This window comes from Muntiacus reevesi, chromosome 1, assembly GCF_963930625.1.
Source record: "Muntiacus reevesi chromosome 1, mMunRee1.1, whole genome shotgun sequence".
Lineage (NCBI taxonomy): Eukaryota > Metazoa > Chordata > Mammalia > Artiodactyla > Cervidae > Muntiacus > Muntiacus reevesi.
The window spans coordinates 29,749,267-29,767,238 of NC_089249.1; the positions used below are offsets into that span (position 1 = coordinate 29,749,267).

At 36.9% G+C, this 17,972-nt stretch overlaps 1 protein-coding gene across 1 annotated transcript in view; it reads left to right on the forward strand.

The window, feature by feature from the left end:
• LMNTD1 (lamin tail domain containing 1) overlaps positions 1-17,972 on the forward strand; it is a 473,637-nt gene that overhangs the window by 411,557 nt on the left and 44,108 nt on the right. Inside the window, exons 2-4 of the mRNA XM_065940095.1 lie at positions 2,177-2,295; positions 8,397-8,632; positions 12,321-12,513. Coding sequence (XP_065796167.1) covers positions 2,177-2,295; positions 8,397-8,632; positions 12,321-12,513 — 548 coding nt within the window. The remainder of the gene's footprint in view (positions 1-2,176; positions 2,296-8,396; positions 8,633-12,320; positions 12,514-17,972) is intronic.

The window sequence follows — 17,972 nt, forward strand, 5'->3', positions numbered from 1 at the left end:
TTGGTTGTTTTGTTGCTAAGTCATGTCTGACTCTTTTGCAACCCTATGGAATGTAGCCCATCAGGCTCTTCTATCCATGGGATTCCCCAGGCAAATACTAGAATGGTTTGCCATTTTTCTTCTCTACGTAATACCATAATACACCTTAAATATTTAACAGTTACTCCTTAATATTATTAAGTATCCAGTGTACTTAAATTTCCAATGTCTTTTGCATTTTTTAGTTTACTTGAATTCAGATAAAAGTTATATTCACAAATTACACAGGTTGTCTTTTAAATATCTTGATCTATTAGCTAACGTGCTCTTCTGTTCTCTGTATTTTATGTAAATTAGAAGATTCATCAGATTCATGTTGATTTTGTTATTGTTGTTGCTACCATTATTACCTATGTCAGGTAAGTTATATCACATGAACACACCAAGTGGTATTGCTTTAGAGGATGTAATTTTTCCAACTGATGAACAACTTTTGGAAAAGTTCTGAACAAACCAATCTATAATCTTCCCTCAATGTAAATAGTGCATAGTTACTTCCTGGAAAATTTGGTATATATTAAAATGTACAAATATTTTTCACTTATATGTAATATGGAGTTGGACTTTAGACTCATTATAGATAATGAGTCTATATAGATATATCTATATCTATAGATATCTATCTATAGATATATAATTATAAATTATTTTTCCTTCACAATTTTAAAGCTTCTCAACATTTTTTTCTATTGGCAGAATTTTGTTTCTCCAAACAGTATTGGAAAATGTGAATATGTTTTCTGATAAAACAAATGATATCATAATGACATCCTGGGAATATATGTAGTTCAAGTATAAAATTGTTTCATAGCTAGGAAACCATTCCCATAGGAAGATGTAAAGAAACTGGGATGGTGGCAAAAAATAATAAATTCATTTAAATTTTTTTCTGAACATAAATATAAATTTATAAATCTCTTTGTGCTGATATAATTGGCCTATAAGTCTAATAAGGAATTTGCCTTCATCTCTGAGATGAAGAAAATATAGTCAAATGTATGCTCTCCTCAAATTTACTTGTATCATTATGTGATATACTTCTTGCCTTTTTCTTTAATTAAGTTACTTTCTTCATTGTCCTTTGTATTGATATTTAAATACTGTGCATCATTCCAAGATGGAAGTCATTTTCTAATCTAAATTAGAAGATATTTTATCATTATTCCTTGAGGCACAAATTGTTTGTTCATAGTACCTTGATGGTTCCTGGTAATAGTAAATGCTTGTTTAAATATCTATTGAATGAACTTACTCATCCAGTAATCATCATTAATATATCTTATTATTATGCACAATTATGTACTTTCATGTGTGTTAATTGTATCCCCATGCCATTATTATTACGACACATTAAATGTGTATCTTTTTACTCAAGGTAGAATCTTAATTAAGTGATCTCTTCTAAGTCATATTGCTGGAATAACTAGGAGAAGAATTTAGAACTCCTGGCTTTGGTTTCATTATTTCTACCAATAGGTTTCTTTTTGCCTCAAAATATACAAGTTTTCTGTTTGTGCTGCCTAGTCGTTGCCATGTCTTCAAAAAACATTTGTCAAAACAAATGAACCAATGCCCCCCACCCCCAGAACAGTGAGTAACTCCCTCCAAATTTGCATCATAGCTTTAACCCTCAGAAATTCAAAATAGGATAACAAACATTTTGATGACAAAATGTGCCTGGTAGGAGAAATGGCTCTCTTAAAAGCAAGTTACGTTATTCGATGTGTGCAAATTGCAAAGCAGGTGCAGTATCAACACAGTAATTGTTCAGAGGCTGGAACTTTGTAACTATGGAGACATTACCTCATAGTGTTCCAACAGGCAGTGTCGGCCAGATGGGAAAGCTGTAATCATAAAGGTAGCTTTGCTGGGTTACCGCCCCGTCTCTTGAGTTGCTTCCAGTGAGTGCTACACACCTTCATCTTGATTTGTTTAACAATCTTAGCCAGTATCAGTAATGGCTATGTCGATACTTACACATTCACATTAGAATCCTGGCATCAGCTTGGTGAAGAAATCATAATGTCTGGAGAGTGCTTTAAGGTAGTTAGATTAACAAGTGAGGTCAGTTGAAAAAGAAAATCTGCCTTGAATCTCAGTTCTCTTTATTGCCTAATGCCATAATTTATTTTTCCAGAAAAGAAAAGATTCTTGTCTTCCAGCCAGTTTGAGAGACGCAGAAACCATTCAGGAAATGTCAGCGGTCCTGCAGAGTGGAGTCCATGAGCAAGAAGATAAGATGGAGACTCAAGCACAGTAAGAAAGTCACAAATGAGTTTCAGAGGATGAGGATGGAGCATTTGACCTTTTTGTTTCAAAACGGCTTATAAAATAGAACTAGAATCGAGTCTACAAATTTCTTAAAATTAATGATAACATACGACAGTTTCCTCAACCACTGTTTTATAATGTTTAGTCCCTGAGTAATAGAAAAATTCACCTAGACAGATCTCCATCATATCAGACCTGGTAGAGTTTCCAAAACTCATATCTAAACATGTTAAAGTAATTGGCAGACAGTTTCTTTAAAACTACTTTACTAACAGAGAACTGCTGGAGAATTTTGGTTTAGGAAATGTCTAGGAGGATGTTAAAATGACAACTCTGTTTTTACTACTAATGTAAATCATTTTATCCACTAAAGCATCAGCATTTGTTTTCCAATGTTTTGTTAAAAAATGATCTTTAAGAAAAACAACCGTATATTAATGTATATATATGGAATCTAGAAAGATGGTACTGATGAATCTATTTGCAGGGCAGCAATGGAGACACAGACATAGAGACCAGTCTTGTGGACACAGTGGGGGAAGGAGAGGGAGGGAAGAATTGAAAGAGTGACATGGAAACACGTAGATTACCATATGTAAAACAGATAGCCAGTGGGAATTTGCTCTATGACACTGGGAGCTCAAACCTGGTGCTCTGTGACAACCTAGAGAGCTGGGAGAGAGGGGACACATGTATATCTATGGCTGATTCATGATGATGTATGGCAGAAACTAACATAATATTGTAAAGCTATTATCCTCCAATTAAAATTTTTAAAATGATCTTTAATATTGAATATACACAATTTAAAGCCAATGTTACTTTGAACCTGGATGTCCTATGTTTACTGATCAGTTCAAGTCCATTTTAAAAATATTTGTTCTTAGAGGTCATCTGAGAAATATTAATAACTTGTCAATATGACCAATGCCGCATTGAAATAATGTTGAATTGCTGGAATTGAATATTTATAACTACCTCTGCTTTAGTGTTAACTAGTTACAGAGGAAGCAAAATACCAAGTAAGGGCTTGGAAAATTCCACATGGGAAAGGGAAACCCAACCAAGCAGCTGGAAGAAAATCTCTCATCTTCCAAAAGGAGTCTAAGAGGTCTGTGAGGGCAGGGCTGAAACAGTGGGCTGCCCCATGCTCATCTCTTCCTGAAATGTTTTAGCTTTTCCAACAGTGCATGCTACCATTAGAGACTTGTTCAGCTACAAAAATAAGAACCCCCCTGTGGCCCTAGACCAGATTTCTTGGATCACAACATTTGCAAAAGCTCATTGGGAATCTTTCATGGAATTAAATTTATTTGGAAATGCAATTGTTTTACCAAAGGAAGAAAAAAAAAATCGGAGCTTATAAAATGAACATGCTGAAAAGATATAGTCAGTTGTCTTTAATGAAACCCAGATGTAAGGAACTTTGAAAGATAAAGGTCCTTTTCCTGCTTATTCTAGACAGTGTCAGGGAAAAATTATGTCATATGATCTGTCTCATTTTAGACAGAGATGAAATGTTTGTGATTTGACAATAGACCTCTGTAGTCTCCTTTTCATTACCACCCCTGTCATACTCAAGAGGGTATCTTCATGGGTTAGAGCTTCTTTGATGAAAGGTGAGTGGTTGGGAAGTCGGTAGAGTGGCATGTGCTGAAGCTTTTTAAGTACTGCACAGTAATAATGTAGGCTTTCCAGGTGTCACTAGTGGTAAAGAACCCCCTGCCGATATAGGAGACACAAGAGACATGGGTTCCATCCCTGGGTTGGGAAGATCCCCTGGAGAAGGGCATGGCAACCCACTCCAATATTCTTGCATAGACAATCTGGTAGAGAGAGGAGCCTGGCAGGCTACGGTCCATAGGGTCACACAGAGTTGGACACAACTGAAGCAACTTAATAATGCAGCTGCCAATGCCATTTAATCACTTTTTAAAGTTGCCTGAGATGTCTGTGCCTTGTGAGAGGGACACTTAGAGAAGTCTGATTTTGAGTAAAGAGCTCTCCAGATATATAATATTTCTGATGAAGGAACTTACCAATTATAGAGTAAAACAATTGAGACTACCTCTTGGTAAACAAAGAAATTGAGAGTAACACCAGAAAGATGGCAGATTAGGAAGTTTCAGGCCTTTGTTCCCTTATAGAAAGATTTGGAAAAACAAAACAGGACTGGCTCAAATAGCATTATGGGAACACTGGAAAACGAGATCAAAATAGAGATGGTGTGTAGAGACAAAACACTTAGCTCATAACTTATAGACGTGTAGCCCCCAGGAAGGGGGTGCTTAGGCTGGCCATGAATCTGGTTTTTCAGAGCTAGAGGATGGGACTCCAGGACCTTACATTAAAAACATACACATTCACAGGCATATGGATTGCTCTGAGATTACTGAGGAGACCCTCAATGTGAGTCATAAAATGTAGTTTTCATAAGCCTTTTCATGACCTACTCCATGAAAATATTGTTTTACTCATAAAATATCTGTATTGTGGTTTAGGGACTTTGTTTAAATCAATGCATACTATACCTTTGTATTTATAAAAAGAAAAAAACTTTTTATTCATAGTAAGATTTACATACAAAAATAATGCCTGAAAATTAAGTCTTTCTTCTCTCTTTTGTGCTATTCCCTTCAGCATCCACATGCACACATACACAAATACGCACACATGTACATATGTGAGCTGTATTTGTAGTTATTAATTTGTAGCATGTATTTGAAAGCATACATTAACTGTGGAATCTTTATAAATGCAAGACAATTAAACAACAGGAGAAATTAAAGGGAAAAGGTATAGTAAACAATGATATATTAACAGAAATTATAATCCTGTTTTTTCATGTTAATGGAAAGGGCAGATATAATAGGTGATGAAAGTGGGATGGGTGAATTTAACTCAGATGACCATTATATCTACCACTGTGGGCAGGAATCCCTTAGAAGTAATGGAGTAGCCCTCACAGTCAACAAAAGAGTCCAAAATGCAGTACTTGGGTGCAATCTCAGAAATGACAGAATGATCTCTGTTTGTTTCCAAGGCAAACCATTCCGTATCACAGTAATCCAAGTCTATGCCCAAATCACTAATGCTGAAGAAGCTGAAGTTGAACAGTTCTATGATGACCTACAAGACCTGCTAGAACTAACACCAAAAAAAGATGTCCTTTTCATCATAGGGGACTAGAATGCAAAAGTAGGAAGTCAAGAGATACCTTGAAAACAGGCAAATTTGGCATTGGAGTGCAAAATAAGCAGGGCAAAGGCTAATAGAGTTTTGCCAAGAGAATGCATTGGCATAGCAAACACCCTGTTCTAACAACACAAGAGAGAACTCTACACGTGAGCATCACCAGATGGTTAATACCAAAATCAGATTGATTATATTCTTTGCAGCCAAAGATGGAGAAGCTCTCAATAGTCAGCAAAAAAAAAAAAAAAAAAAAAAAGACCAGGAGTTGACTGTGGCTCAGATCATGAACCCTTTATTGCTAAATTCAGAATTAAATTGAAGAAAGTAAGGAAAGCCACTAGACCATTCAGGTATGACCTAAATCAAATCCCTTATGATTATACAGTGGAAGTGACAAATAGATTCAAGGGATTCAATCTGATAGAGTGCCTGAAGAACTATGGATGAAGGTTCATGACATTGTACAGAAGGCAGTGATCAAGACCATCCCCAAGAAAAAGAAATGCAAAAAGGCAAAATAGTAGTCTGAGGAGGCCTTACAAATAGCTGAGTAAAGAAGAGAAGCTAAAGGCAAAGGAAAAAAGGAAAGATACACCCATCTGAATGCAGAGTCCCAAAGAATAGCAAGGAGAGATAAGAAAGCCATCTTCAGTGATCAATGCAAAGAAACAGAGAAAAACAATAGAATGGAAAAGACTAGAGATATTTTCAAGAAAATTAGAGCTACCAAGGGAACATTTCATGCATGATGGGCACAATAAAGGACAGAAACTGTATGGACCTAACAGAAACAGAAGAGATTAAGAAGAGGTGGTAGGAATACACAGAAGAACTCTACAAAAAAGATCTTCAGGACCCAGATAACCACTATGGTATGATCACTCACCTACAGTCAGACATCCTGGAGTCCAGTCAGGTGGGCCTTAGGAAACATCACCACAAACAAAGCTAGTGGAGGTAATGGAATTTCAGCTGAACTGTTTCTAGTTCTAAAAGATGATGCTGTTTAAGTGCTGTACTCAATACGCAAGCAAATTTGGAAAATGCAGCAGTGGCCACAGGACTGGAAAAGATCAGTTTTCATTCCAATCCCAAAGAAAGGCAATGCCAAAGAATGCTCAAACTACCACACAATTGCACTCATGTCACATGCTAGGAAAGTAATGCTCAAATGTCTCCAAACAAGGCTTCAACAGTATGTGAACCGAGAAATTCCAGATGCTCAAGCTAAATTTAGAAAAGGCAGAGGAATCAGAGATCAAATTGCCAATATCCACTGGATCATCGAAAAAGCAAGAGAGTAACCAGAAAAATATCTACTTCTGCTTTATTGGCTATGCCAAAACCTTTGACTGTGTGGACCACACAAACTGAAAATTGTTCAAGAGATGGCAATACCATACCACCTTACCTGTCTCCTGAGAAACCTGTATGCAGGTCAAGAAGCAACAGTTAGAACCAGACATGGAACAACGAACTGGTTCCACATTCAGAAAGGAGTAGTATGTCAAGGCTGTATATTGTCACCCTGCTTATTTAACTTTTATGCAGAGTACATCATGCAAAGTGCCAGGCTGGATAAAGCACAAGCTGGAGTCAAGATTGCCAGGAGAAATATCAAAACCTCAGATATGCAGATGACACCACACTTATAGCAGAAAGTGAAGAGGAACTGAAGAGCCTCTTGATGAAAGTGAAAGAGGACAGTGAAAAAGTTGACTTAAAACTCAACATTCAAAAAACCTAAGATCATGGCATCCGGTCCCATCACTTCATGGCAAATAGATGGGGAAACAGTGGAAACAGTGACAGACTTGATTTTTGGGGGCTCCAAAATCACTGCAGATGATGACTACAGCCATGAAATTAAAAGATGCTTGCTCCTTGGAAGAAATGCTATGAACAACCTAGACAAACAGACAGCATATTAAAAAGCAGAGACGTTATTTTGCCAACAAAGGTCCATCTAGTCAAAGCTATGGTTTTTCCAGTAGTCATGTATGGATGTGAGAGTTGGACTATAAAGAAAGCTGAGCGCTGAAGAATTGATGCTTTTGAACTGTGATGTTGGAGAAGACTCTTGAAAGTCCCTTGGACTGCAAGGAGATCCAACCAGTCAGTCGTAAAGGAAATCAGTCCTGAATTCATTGGAAGGACTGATGCTGAAGCAGAAGCTCCAATATTGGCCACCTGATGGAAAGAACTGACTCACTGGAAAAGACCCTGATGCTGGGAAAGATTGTAGTCATGAGGGGAAGAGGACGACAGAGAATAAGACAGTTGAATGGCATCAGTGACTTGATGGACATGATTTTGAGCAATCTCTAGGAGTTGGTGATAGAGAGGAAAGCCTGGCATTCTGCAGTCCATGGGGTGGCACAGAGTTGGACACGACTGTGCGAATTATCTGAACTGAAAAGTGGGATATAAATGGTTTATAGAGTCTCAATTTTGAGAGGAAAAAAAAAAAGTCCTGGAAGGAAAAAAATCTTGAATCACTAGGTTTTACATCTGAAACTAATATAATATTGGAAATCAATTGTATTTCAATTTAAACATTTTTAATAAAAATAAAAAGACTGGAAGGAAATGGTAAAAATTTTAGTTGGTGGGATTGTTAATAATTTTTATTTTCTTCTTTCAGGTTTTACACTTTTGTAAAACTATCTGAAATAGGAGTTTATTGATTTTTAAATAGAAAAAAAAAAGCTTGACTTGCTACTGAAGTGTTTTATTCACTGTTAAAACTAAAAATATAAAATGCTCTTCTGTTAGATGCATAATACCTTTGAAAAGCAAAACCGTGAGTAATAATGACAGTTAATGCTTCTTGTGTTCATAGTCTTATCATTTTGACTGTCTCACTTTGTTATACTCATTTTTGTACACAGAATAGAAGACTCACGGGACCATTTCCCAGAGAAACTGCCATCTTTAGTTCATTTCTTTCCAACGTCGACAGATTCAGATAGCACAACGCTGCCATGTTCACGGTCATTATCTGATGAAATTCCTCTCAGTTACTGTCTGTCTAGCCCTCAAGTTAGTGGAGCAACTATATCGACAATTGGACCGAAGCCTCTTAAACCTGCTCTAGTGACCCGTTCCCACTCAGAAAACAGCTTGGGTAAGCAAAACACAAACTTCTTTAGAGTATTTTTAAAGCATATAGTTTGAGTCATTATATGCCTCGAAATCAGAATGATGTTTTATTATTTGTCTTCAGTATCAGTCAGTTCAGTTCAGTCTATCAGTCGTGTCTGACTCTTTGCAACCCAATGGACTGCAACACGCCAGGCCTCCCTGTCCATCACCAACTCCCGGAGTTTACTCAAACTCATGTCCATCGAGTTAGTGATGCCATCCAGCCATCTCATCCTCTGTCGTCCTCTTCTCTTCCTGCCTTCAACCTTTCCCAGAATTAGGATCTTTTCAAATGAGTCAGTTCTTCCCATCAGGTGGTCAAAGGATTGGAGTTTCAGCTTCAACATCAGTCCTTCCAATGAATATTCAGGACTGATTTCTTTTAGGATGGACTGGTTGGATCTCCTTGCTGTCCAAGGGACTTTCAAGAGTCTTGTCCAACACCACAGTTCAAAAGCATCAATTATTTGGTGCTCAGCTTTCTTTATAGTCCTACTCTCACATCCATACATGACCACTGGAAAAACCATAGCTTTGACTAGACGGACCTTTGTTGGCAAAGTAATGTTTCTGCTTCTTAATATGCTGTCTAGGTTGGTCATAGCTTTTCTTCCAATGAGTAAGCATCTTTTAATTTCATGGCTGTAGTCACCATCTGCAGTGATTTTGGAGCCCCCCAAAATCAAGTCTGTCACTGTTTCCACTGTTTTCCCATCTATTTGCCATGAAGTGATGGAACCAGATGCCATGATCTTTGTTTTCTGAATGTTGAGTTTTAAGCCAACTTTTTCACTGTCCTCTTTCACTTTCATCAAGAGGCTCTTCAGTTCCTCTTCACTTTCTGCCATAAGGGTGGTGTCATCTGCATATCTGAGGTTATCGATATTTCTCCCGGCAATCTTGATTCCAGTTGTGCTTCCTCCAGCCCAGCATTTCTCATGATGTACTCTGCATATAAGTTAAATAAGCAGGGTGGCAATATACAGCCTTGACGTACTCCTTTTCCTATTTGGAACCAGTCTGTTGTTCCATGTCCAGTTCTAACTGTTGCTTCCTGACCTGCATACAGATTTCTCAAGAGGCAGGTCATGTGGTCTGGTGTTCCCATCTCTTTAAGAATTTTTCAGAATGTCTCCAGTATACTCATTTCTTAATGCCATATGCAGAATAATCTAACTATACTCACCATTGAGTCTAGCACTGGGAGTCATGTTCGGGTCACGTAAATATATGTGGCCAAATACATCATCTCTATGATTAGAATATCTTATGTTGTTATAATGGTTCATGGGTTGACCAGTTAGATGATCTAGAATTGCTGGCTAACTGAAAGTTTTGTTGTATGGCATTAACTGCCTTTCCTATGAATGCCACCAGAAAGATTAACAATATTGTCCATACTGTGCTTAGACTATGGCTTACGGAAGGAAAGACAGATAAGAGAAATACAAAGTGTGTAATAAAATGGTGGAGAGAAAGGGAGAAACAATCATTTGGAAACGAGGGAAATGACAGTAAAGTTTTGACAGTTGCCACAATGCACTCAACAGTGTTCACACCATGAGGTGTATGTTCCTCGCTGTGTTTGGGGAACTTTGAGTTTTCATTGTTTAATGAAAAGGCCACTGTCTTTGGAAACAGAGAACCTTGGTTCAAGCCTACAACATGAAACCTTTGGAATTAAATTTGTTCATTCCCACTCGAATGAGAATTTGCTTAATCTTTACATGAGACATTAGTTTAGATATTTGGTATCTCTGAGTCTCATTTTCCATAACTACAAAATGCAGATTAAGATATCAACTTCAAGGGCTATTCTAAGTATTAAACGAGATATTTATGAAAATCACCTAACACATAATAAGTGTGCTCAATAAAGTTAGTTGTGCATCTGAACGTACCTGTACCTTCTCATAGAATAGGCTAGATTTAAGGTTTGTATTACCTCAACTAACAAATTTCAAAATTGTTAGCACAAATACACCCATGACTACTTGATGTCTTCATTTCCCCCTCCCATTCTGTGCACATCTACAACCTCTATATTTCACTGTGTTCCTGATACCTTCCTAAGATTTTGACACAGTGTCATACGAGATTTTGATCTTCTGCCATTATTGCCGTATTCCCTATGCTTCATTGTTGGTATGCCTAAGGTACATTTTTCAAAGCAGCCTCCTGAGTTCACACTGACCTTGAGCAATGACCAGTATCTATATGCTTAAAAGTCAAAATACACATTTTATATCTAAGGAGGTAATATTGCTCATCCTTTGGCGCTGTATCATTGTGTATGTTCTCTATTTGGGTTAAACTGTGGAAGCTCTTAGTATGGAGGGAAAAATAAACTGGTTTCCCCTTGCAAGATGAGCGTGGTGCTGGGATAGAGTCTTTTCCTTCAGTTACTATAGATCTTGACTCTGCAGATAGGTATCTGAGTCTCCCAAGACTTGTTTTGCATTTGGTTCATTTCATTTCTAGATGAGATAATAACTCGAACCCAAGATCCATGTGTCTTCTTCCCTTCCAGAGTACAAAGATTTTCATCCCTCAAGATGAGCTGTTAACAATGCTAAATAGTCTCCTTCTTCAAAGGAATTTAAAGATTTAGCAAATACTCACTTGAATGGGAATGAACTAATTTAATTCCAAGTATTTCTTCTAAACAAAATCCTCTAAGGAATGTGTTTTTATTTTTTTTCATATTTCGCCTTGGTTTGGTTTTGTTAAAGACACAAGAATATAAAGCACACTCTAGATTGTCTTAATCCTTTGATGATTTTGGACCCAGGGTAACATTAGCCAAAGTCCTTGTGCTACAACAATAGCTATCATTTATTGAGTACTTGCTAAATGCTAGACACTCACCTATATTATCTGCAATCCTCACATTGCCTCACACAAGGTAGTATTATCCTTATTTTATTTTCAGGAAAACTGAGAATTAGAAGGTTTAAATCAGTAAGTGACGAAACTGGGATTCAAGTGTGTCTAGATCCAAGACACAGGGCTCCATTCCATCATGATGTCTCTCTGTAATGTTCTTCTCTGCAGATACACAATTAGATTTATCCAGCATGATTCCTTCTATGCAAAATAATGAAACGTATTTTATGTTTGAATCTTAGTACTGAGAATTTTAAAAGAATAAATTTCCAAGAGAACATTAGAATCTGATTAAGCTTTACTTTATCTTCCTAATAAAGTATTTCAGTTGATTAGAGGAAATTTAAGTCTGCCTGGCAAAATATACACCATTGGTAAGAAAGAACTCATTTGAGACTTTAATTTATGCATAGCAATTTGGGGAGAAGAGCTAATATAAAATAGAATAAACTGTACATATCCAAATTTGAGAGACTCAAATGTTTTACCTACTCAAAAACTTACATTGCTTCTACTACAACTTAATTAAATTATAATTATGCTGGTGATTGATAGTTTTCAGATAACTGAAATAATCTTTAGGAACTGAGTGTCACTAAAAATAATCAGTTACTGGTTATTTTACAGACTTTGGTTTAAAGTTTCTAACTATCCTCATTGAGTTTGACTGTGACAGTAAAGTATATAAAGAATATTGTTTTGTATAGAAGCAAGGAATAAAGATAGTAGCTTTGGGTCCTTTTACTCTTTTATATATACTTCTCTATATTTGCTTTCTTTGAAAGGACTCAACATCGGCAAAATTCCAAAGAAACACACTATTCCAGTCCTTGCTGGTGAGCCAGCTGTGATTGGGGAAGGGGAAGATTATTTCCTGTCTTTGTTTGGTGATACAAGGAAACTTGTGCACTCATTCCACGAGAAAACTTGGAAGCACTTCTCTATGATTCTTGAAGAAGTGGGACAATCTAGATCCAGGTATATACTCTATTTGAACTATTTCTGTCTTCTATTGGAGTAGGAGTAATAAATTAGCAGGCAATAAAGATCTAATCTGCTGTTAGATCCATGGTCTCTTCTACAAACCCTAAGCAATCCATTAAAATATAGCTGTTTAATATTCTGGGCAATTACAAGGGACAAATGCAACTTTCTAGGGAACCAAACAAGGAATGTTAATTCTTCTAAGATGCCAGAGAAAACAACACTATATAAGTCTTACCAATAAAGTTAACTCTATATAAGAAGCTTTTTATTATTGGCAAATCATTCAGATGGATTTAGAATGTTTTTTCATCTGCTTTGAGTTCAAGACAGAGGGAGAAAGGTGGACCTATAACTCACTTATAAAAATATCCATTTTTATGGTTGTTAGTATTTACAGAAAAAAGAGTTGGTCAGAAAGAAAGTTGATGTTAGAATCAAAATAAAAGATGACTCATTTGTGCATTTACTTCACCCCATTTTTCTTGTTGCATGAGTCACAGATTAAATTGTGAATTTTTAGTAATAAACATATATTTTTAAAAAACTTATAGAAGAATAATTGGTTTACAGTGTTGTGCTGGTTTCCGGTGTACATCACATTATTTGTGGACTTTTTAACAACGGCCATTCTGATAGGTATGAGGTAATTCCTCATTGTGGTTCTGAATTTGCATTTCTCTATTAATTAGGAGTGTTAAGCATCTTTTCATGTGACTATGTGTCTTCTTTGGAGAAACGTCTGTTTAGATTTTTACCTATGTTGGATACTTTTCTTTTCTTTTTTTGCTATTAAGTTGTATGAGCTGTTTGTGTATTTTGGATATTAACGCCTTGCCGCTTGCATCATTTGAAAATGTTTTCTCCTATTCCATAGATGTCTTTTCATTTTGTTGATAGTTTCCTTTTCTGGGCAAGAGCTTTTAAGTTTGATTAGGTTCCGGTTTTTAATTTTTCCTTTTCTTTTTGCCTTGGGAGACTGATTTAGAAAAATATTTCTACAATTTATGTTAAATTATGTTCTGCTTATGTTCTCTTCTAGGAGGAAATGGCAATCCACTCCAGTATTCTTGCCTGGAGAATCCCATGGACAGAGGAGCTTGACAGACTATGGTCCATAGGGCTGCAGACAGTCAGACATCACTGAGCAACTGACCATGCATGCACAAAGCTACAGTAAAAAAATGGTGTGGTATTGGCCCAAAACTAGACATAAGGATCAATATAACAGGATAGAGAGCTCAGAAACAAATCCACACACCTATTACCAATTAATATTATGACACAGGAAGTAAGAATATACAATGAAGAAAAGACACTCTTCAACAAGTGGATATGTTTTTACAAGTGAGTTATACATCCACTTTTCTCCCTCTCTTGAACTCAAGATAGATGAAAAAAAGATTATAAATCTATCTGAATGATGTGCTAGTAAGGTTTCGGTCAAAATCCTTCAAGCTAGGCTTCAGCAGTATGTGAACTTTGAGATGTGCAAGCTGGGTTTAGAAAAGGCGGAGGAACCAGAGATCAAATTGCCAACATTAGTTGGACCATAGGGAAAGCAAGGGAATTCTAGAAAAACATCTATTTCTGCTTCATTGACTACACTAAAGCCTTTGACTGTATGGATCACAACAAACTGTGGAAAATTCTTAAAGAGATGGGAATATGAGACCACCTTACCTGTCTCCTGAGAAAATCTTTATGCAGGTCAAGGAGCAACAGTTAGAACTGGACATGGAACAGACTTGTTCCAAATTGGGAAAAGAGTATGTCAAGGCTGTATATTGTCACTTTGTTTATTTAACTTATATGCACAGTCATCATGTGAAATGCTGGCAGGATGACTTAAAGCTGGCATCAAGATTTCCAGGAGAAATTTCAGTAACCTCAGATATACAGATGATACAACTCTAATGGCAGAAAGTGTAGAGGAACTAAAGAACCTCTTGAAGAGGGTGAAAGAGGAGAGTGAAAAAGCTGGCTTGAAACACAACATTAAAGAAACAAAGATTATGGCTTCTGGTTCCATCACTTCATGACAAATAGAAGGGAAAAGAAAAAGTGGAAGCAGTGACAGATTTTATTTTCTTGAGCTCCAAAATCACTGGATGGTGACTGCAGCCATTAAATTAAAAGAGGCTTACTCCTTGGAAGGAAAGCTATGACAAACCTAGACAATGTATTTAAAAGCAGAGACATCACTTTGCCGACAAATGTCTGTCTAGTCAAAACTATGGTTTTTCCAGTAGCCGTGTACAGATGTGAGAGTTGGACCATAAAGAAAGCTGAGCCCTGAAGAACTGATGCTTTTGAATTCTGGTGCTGGAGAAGACTCTTGAAGAGTCCCTTGGACCAAAAGGACATCAAACCAGTCAATCCTAAAGGAAGTCTACCCTGAATAGTCATTAGAGAGACTGATGCTGAAGCCACAGTTCCCATACTTTGGTCACCTGATGCAAAGAGCTGACTCGTTGGAAAAGACCCTAATGCTAGGGAAAATTGAGAGTAGGAGGTGTGGCAGAGGATGAGATGGTTAGATAGCATCACTGACTCAATGGACATGAATTTGAGCAAACTCCAAGAGATAGTGGAGGACAGAGGAGCATGGCATGCTGCAGTCCATGGGTTCACAAAGAGTCAGACATTACTTAGCAACTGAACAAGAAGAAGGAGCTATATGGTGTCATATCTTACATTTAGGTCTTCAAACAATTTTGAGTTTACTTTTGCATACGATGTGAGGAAATATTCTAATTTCATTGATTACACCCAGCTTTAGCTATCCAGCTTTCCAAACATCATTCGTTTAAGAAATGGTATTTTCTCCATTGTATATTCTTACATCCTGTGTCATACATTAATTGATGTTAGGTGTGTGGGTTTATTTCTCGGCTCTCTATCCGTATGTCTGTTTTTGTGCCAATACGACACTATTTTGATTACTCTAGCTTTGTGCATGCATGCTCAGTTGCTCAGTCAATTCCAACTCTTTGCAACCCCATGGACTGTAGCCGGCCAGGTTCCTCTGGCCATGGGATTCTCCAGGCAAGAATACTGGAGTGGGTTGCCATTTCCTCCTCCAATGGATCTTCCAGACCCAGGGATCAAACCCAGATCTCCTTTGTCTACTGCACTGACAGACAGATTCTTTACCACTCTGTCTTCTGGGAAGCCCACTGTAGCTTTGTAGTATAGCCCAAGTCTGGAAGAGTAAAACTGCCAACTTTGTTCTTTTTCCTCAGGTCTGCTTTGGTAATTCTGGTTTTGGCTTCTTACTCTTGTTTTGGAAGTTCCATATAAATTTTAGGATTATTTGTTCTAGTTCTGAAAAAAATGCCATGGGTATTTTGATAGAGATTGCGTTAAATCCGTAGTTTGCTTTGGGTAGTAGGGCCATTTTAATAATATTCTTCTAATCCAATAGCACGAGATATCTTTCCATTTCTTTGAATCATTTTTATTTTCCTTTATCAGTGTGTTGTTATTAGCATAGAAATCTTTCACCTCCTTGGTTAAGTTTACTCCTAGGTATTTTATATTTTTTTGATGAGATTTGAGGCTTGTTTTTGAGGATTTTTAAAAAAAATTTCTTTCTAGTATTTCATTATTAGTGTATAAAAATTGAAGAAATTTCTGTATATTAATCTTGCATCCTGATACCTTGCTGAAATCAGTTATGAGTCCTAATAGTTTTTGTGTGGAGACTTTAGAGCTCTCCATGTAGAGTATCACATCATCTGCAAATACTGACAGTTTTACCTTCTTCCCTCCCAATGTGGATATCTTTTATTTCTTTTTCTTTTCTGATTGCTATGGCGAGGACTTCCAATTCTATGTTGAATAGAAGTAGTGAGAGTTGGAATCGTTGTCTTGTTTCTGAATTTAGCAGGAAGGCTTTTAGCTTTTCACCATTGAGTATTATTTGGCTATGGGTAGCTTTAATTATGTTGAGAGATGTTCCTTCTATGTCTTGTTTGGAGAAATATCAATTTAGATCTTCTGCCCATTTTTTTATTGGGTTGGGTTTTTTTTTGTTATTAAGCAGTATAAACTGTTTATATATTTTGGGAATTAATCCCTTGTTGGTAGCATCGTTTGCAAATATTTTCTCCCAGTCTGTAGGTTGTCTTGACAATTTGTGATGATAATGTCCTATTTTACACTTTCATGCTTATCCTTTTATTGTTTATTATGGTTATAATCACTTTTACAATGGAACAGAATAGAAAGCCCAGAGATAAACCCACGAACCTATGGACACCTTATCTTCGACAAAGGAGGCAAGGATATATAATGGAAAAAAGACAACCTCTTTAACAAGTGGTGCTGGGAAAACTGGTCAACCACTTGTAAAAGAATGAAACTAGAACACTTTCTAACACCATACCCAAAAATAAACTCAAAATGGATTAAAGATCTAAATGTAAGACCAGAAACTATAAAACTCCTAGAGGAGAACATAGGCAAAACACTCTCTGACATAAATCACAGCAGGATCCTCTATGACCCACCTCCCAGAATATTGGAAATAAAAGCAAAAATAAACAAATGGGGCCTAATTAAACTTAAAAGCTTTTGCACAACAAAGGAAACTATAAGCAAGGTGAAAAGACAGCCCTCAGATTGGGAGAAAATAATAGCAAACAATGCAACAGACAATTTTTTCAATTTTTAAAAGTCTACATACTAACTTATTTAAGTGATTTTCAACTCTTCTATATATTTGCCTTTTCTATTGTGATTTTTTCCCCCCTTTCCTATAGGTTATTCTTTCTTTCCTATTTAGATAAGAGATTTCAGTACCTCTTTTAGGGTAGGTTTGTTGTTGTTTAGTCGCTAAGTCTTATCTGACTCTTTGCGACCCTGTGGACTGCACCACACCAGGCTTCCCTACCCTTCACTATCTCCTAGAGTTTGTTCAAACTCATGTCCATTGTGTTGATGATGCCATCCAACCATCTCATCCTCTGTCACCCCCTTTTCCTCCTGCCCTCAATCTTTCCCAGCATCACGGTCTTTTCCAATGATTTGGCACTTCACATGAGGTGGTCAAAGTATTGGAGCTTCAGCTTCAGCATCTATTTTTCCAATGAATATTCAAGGTCAATTTCCTTTAGAAGTGACTGGTTTGATCTCCTTGCAGTCCAAGACTCTCAAGAGTCTTCTCCAGCACCACAATTCAAAAGCATCAGTTCTTCGGTGCTCAGACTGCTTTATGGTTCAGATCTCACATCTGTACATGACTAGTGGAAAAACCATAGCTTTGACTATATGGACCTTTGTGTCTCTGCTTTTTAATATGCCATCTAGGTATGTCATAGCTTTCCTTAAGGGGCAAGAGTCTTTTAATTTCATGGCTGTAGTCACTGTCTTCAGTGATTTGGAGTCCAAGAAAATAAAATCTGTCACTATTTCCATTTTTTCCCCATCAATTTGCCATGAAGTTATGA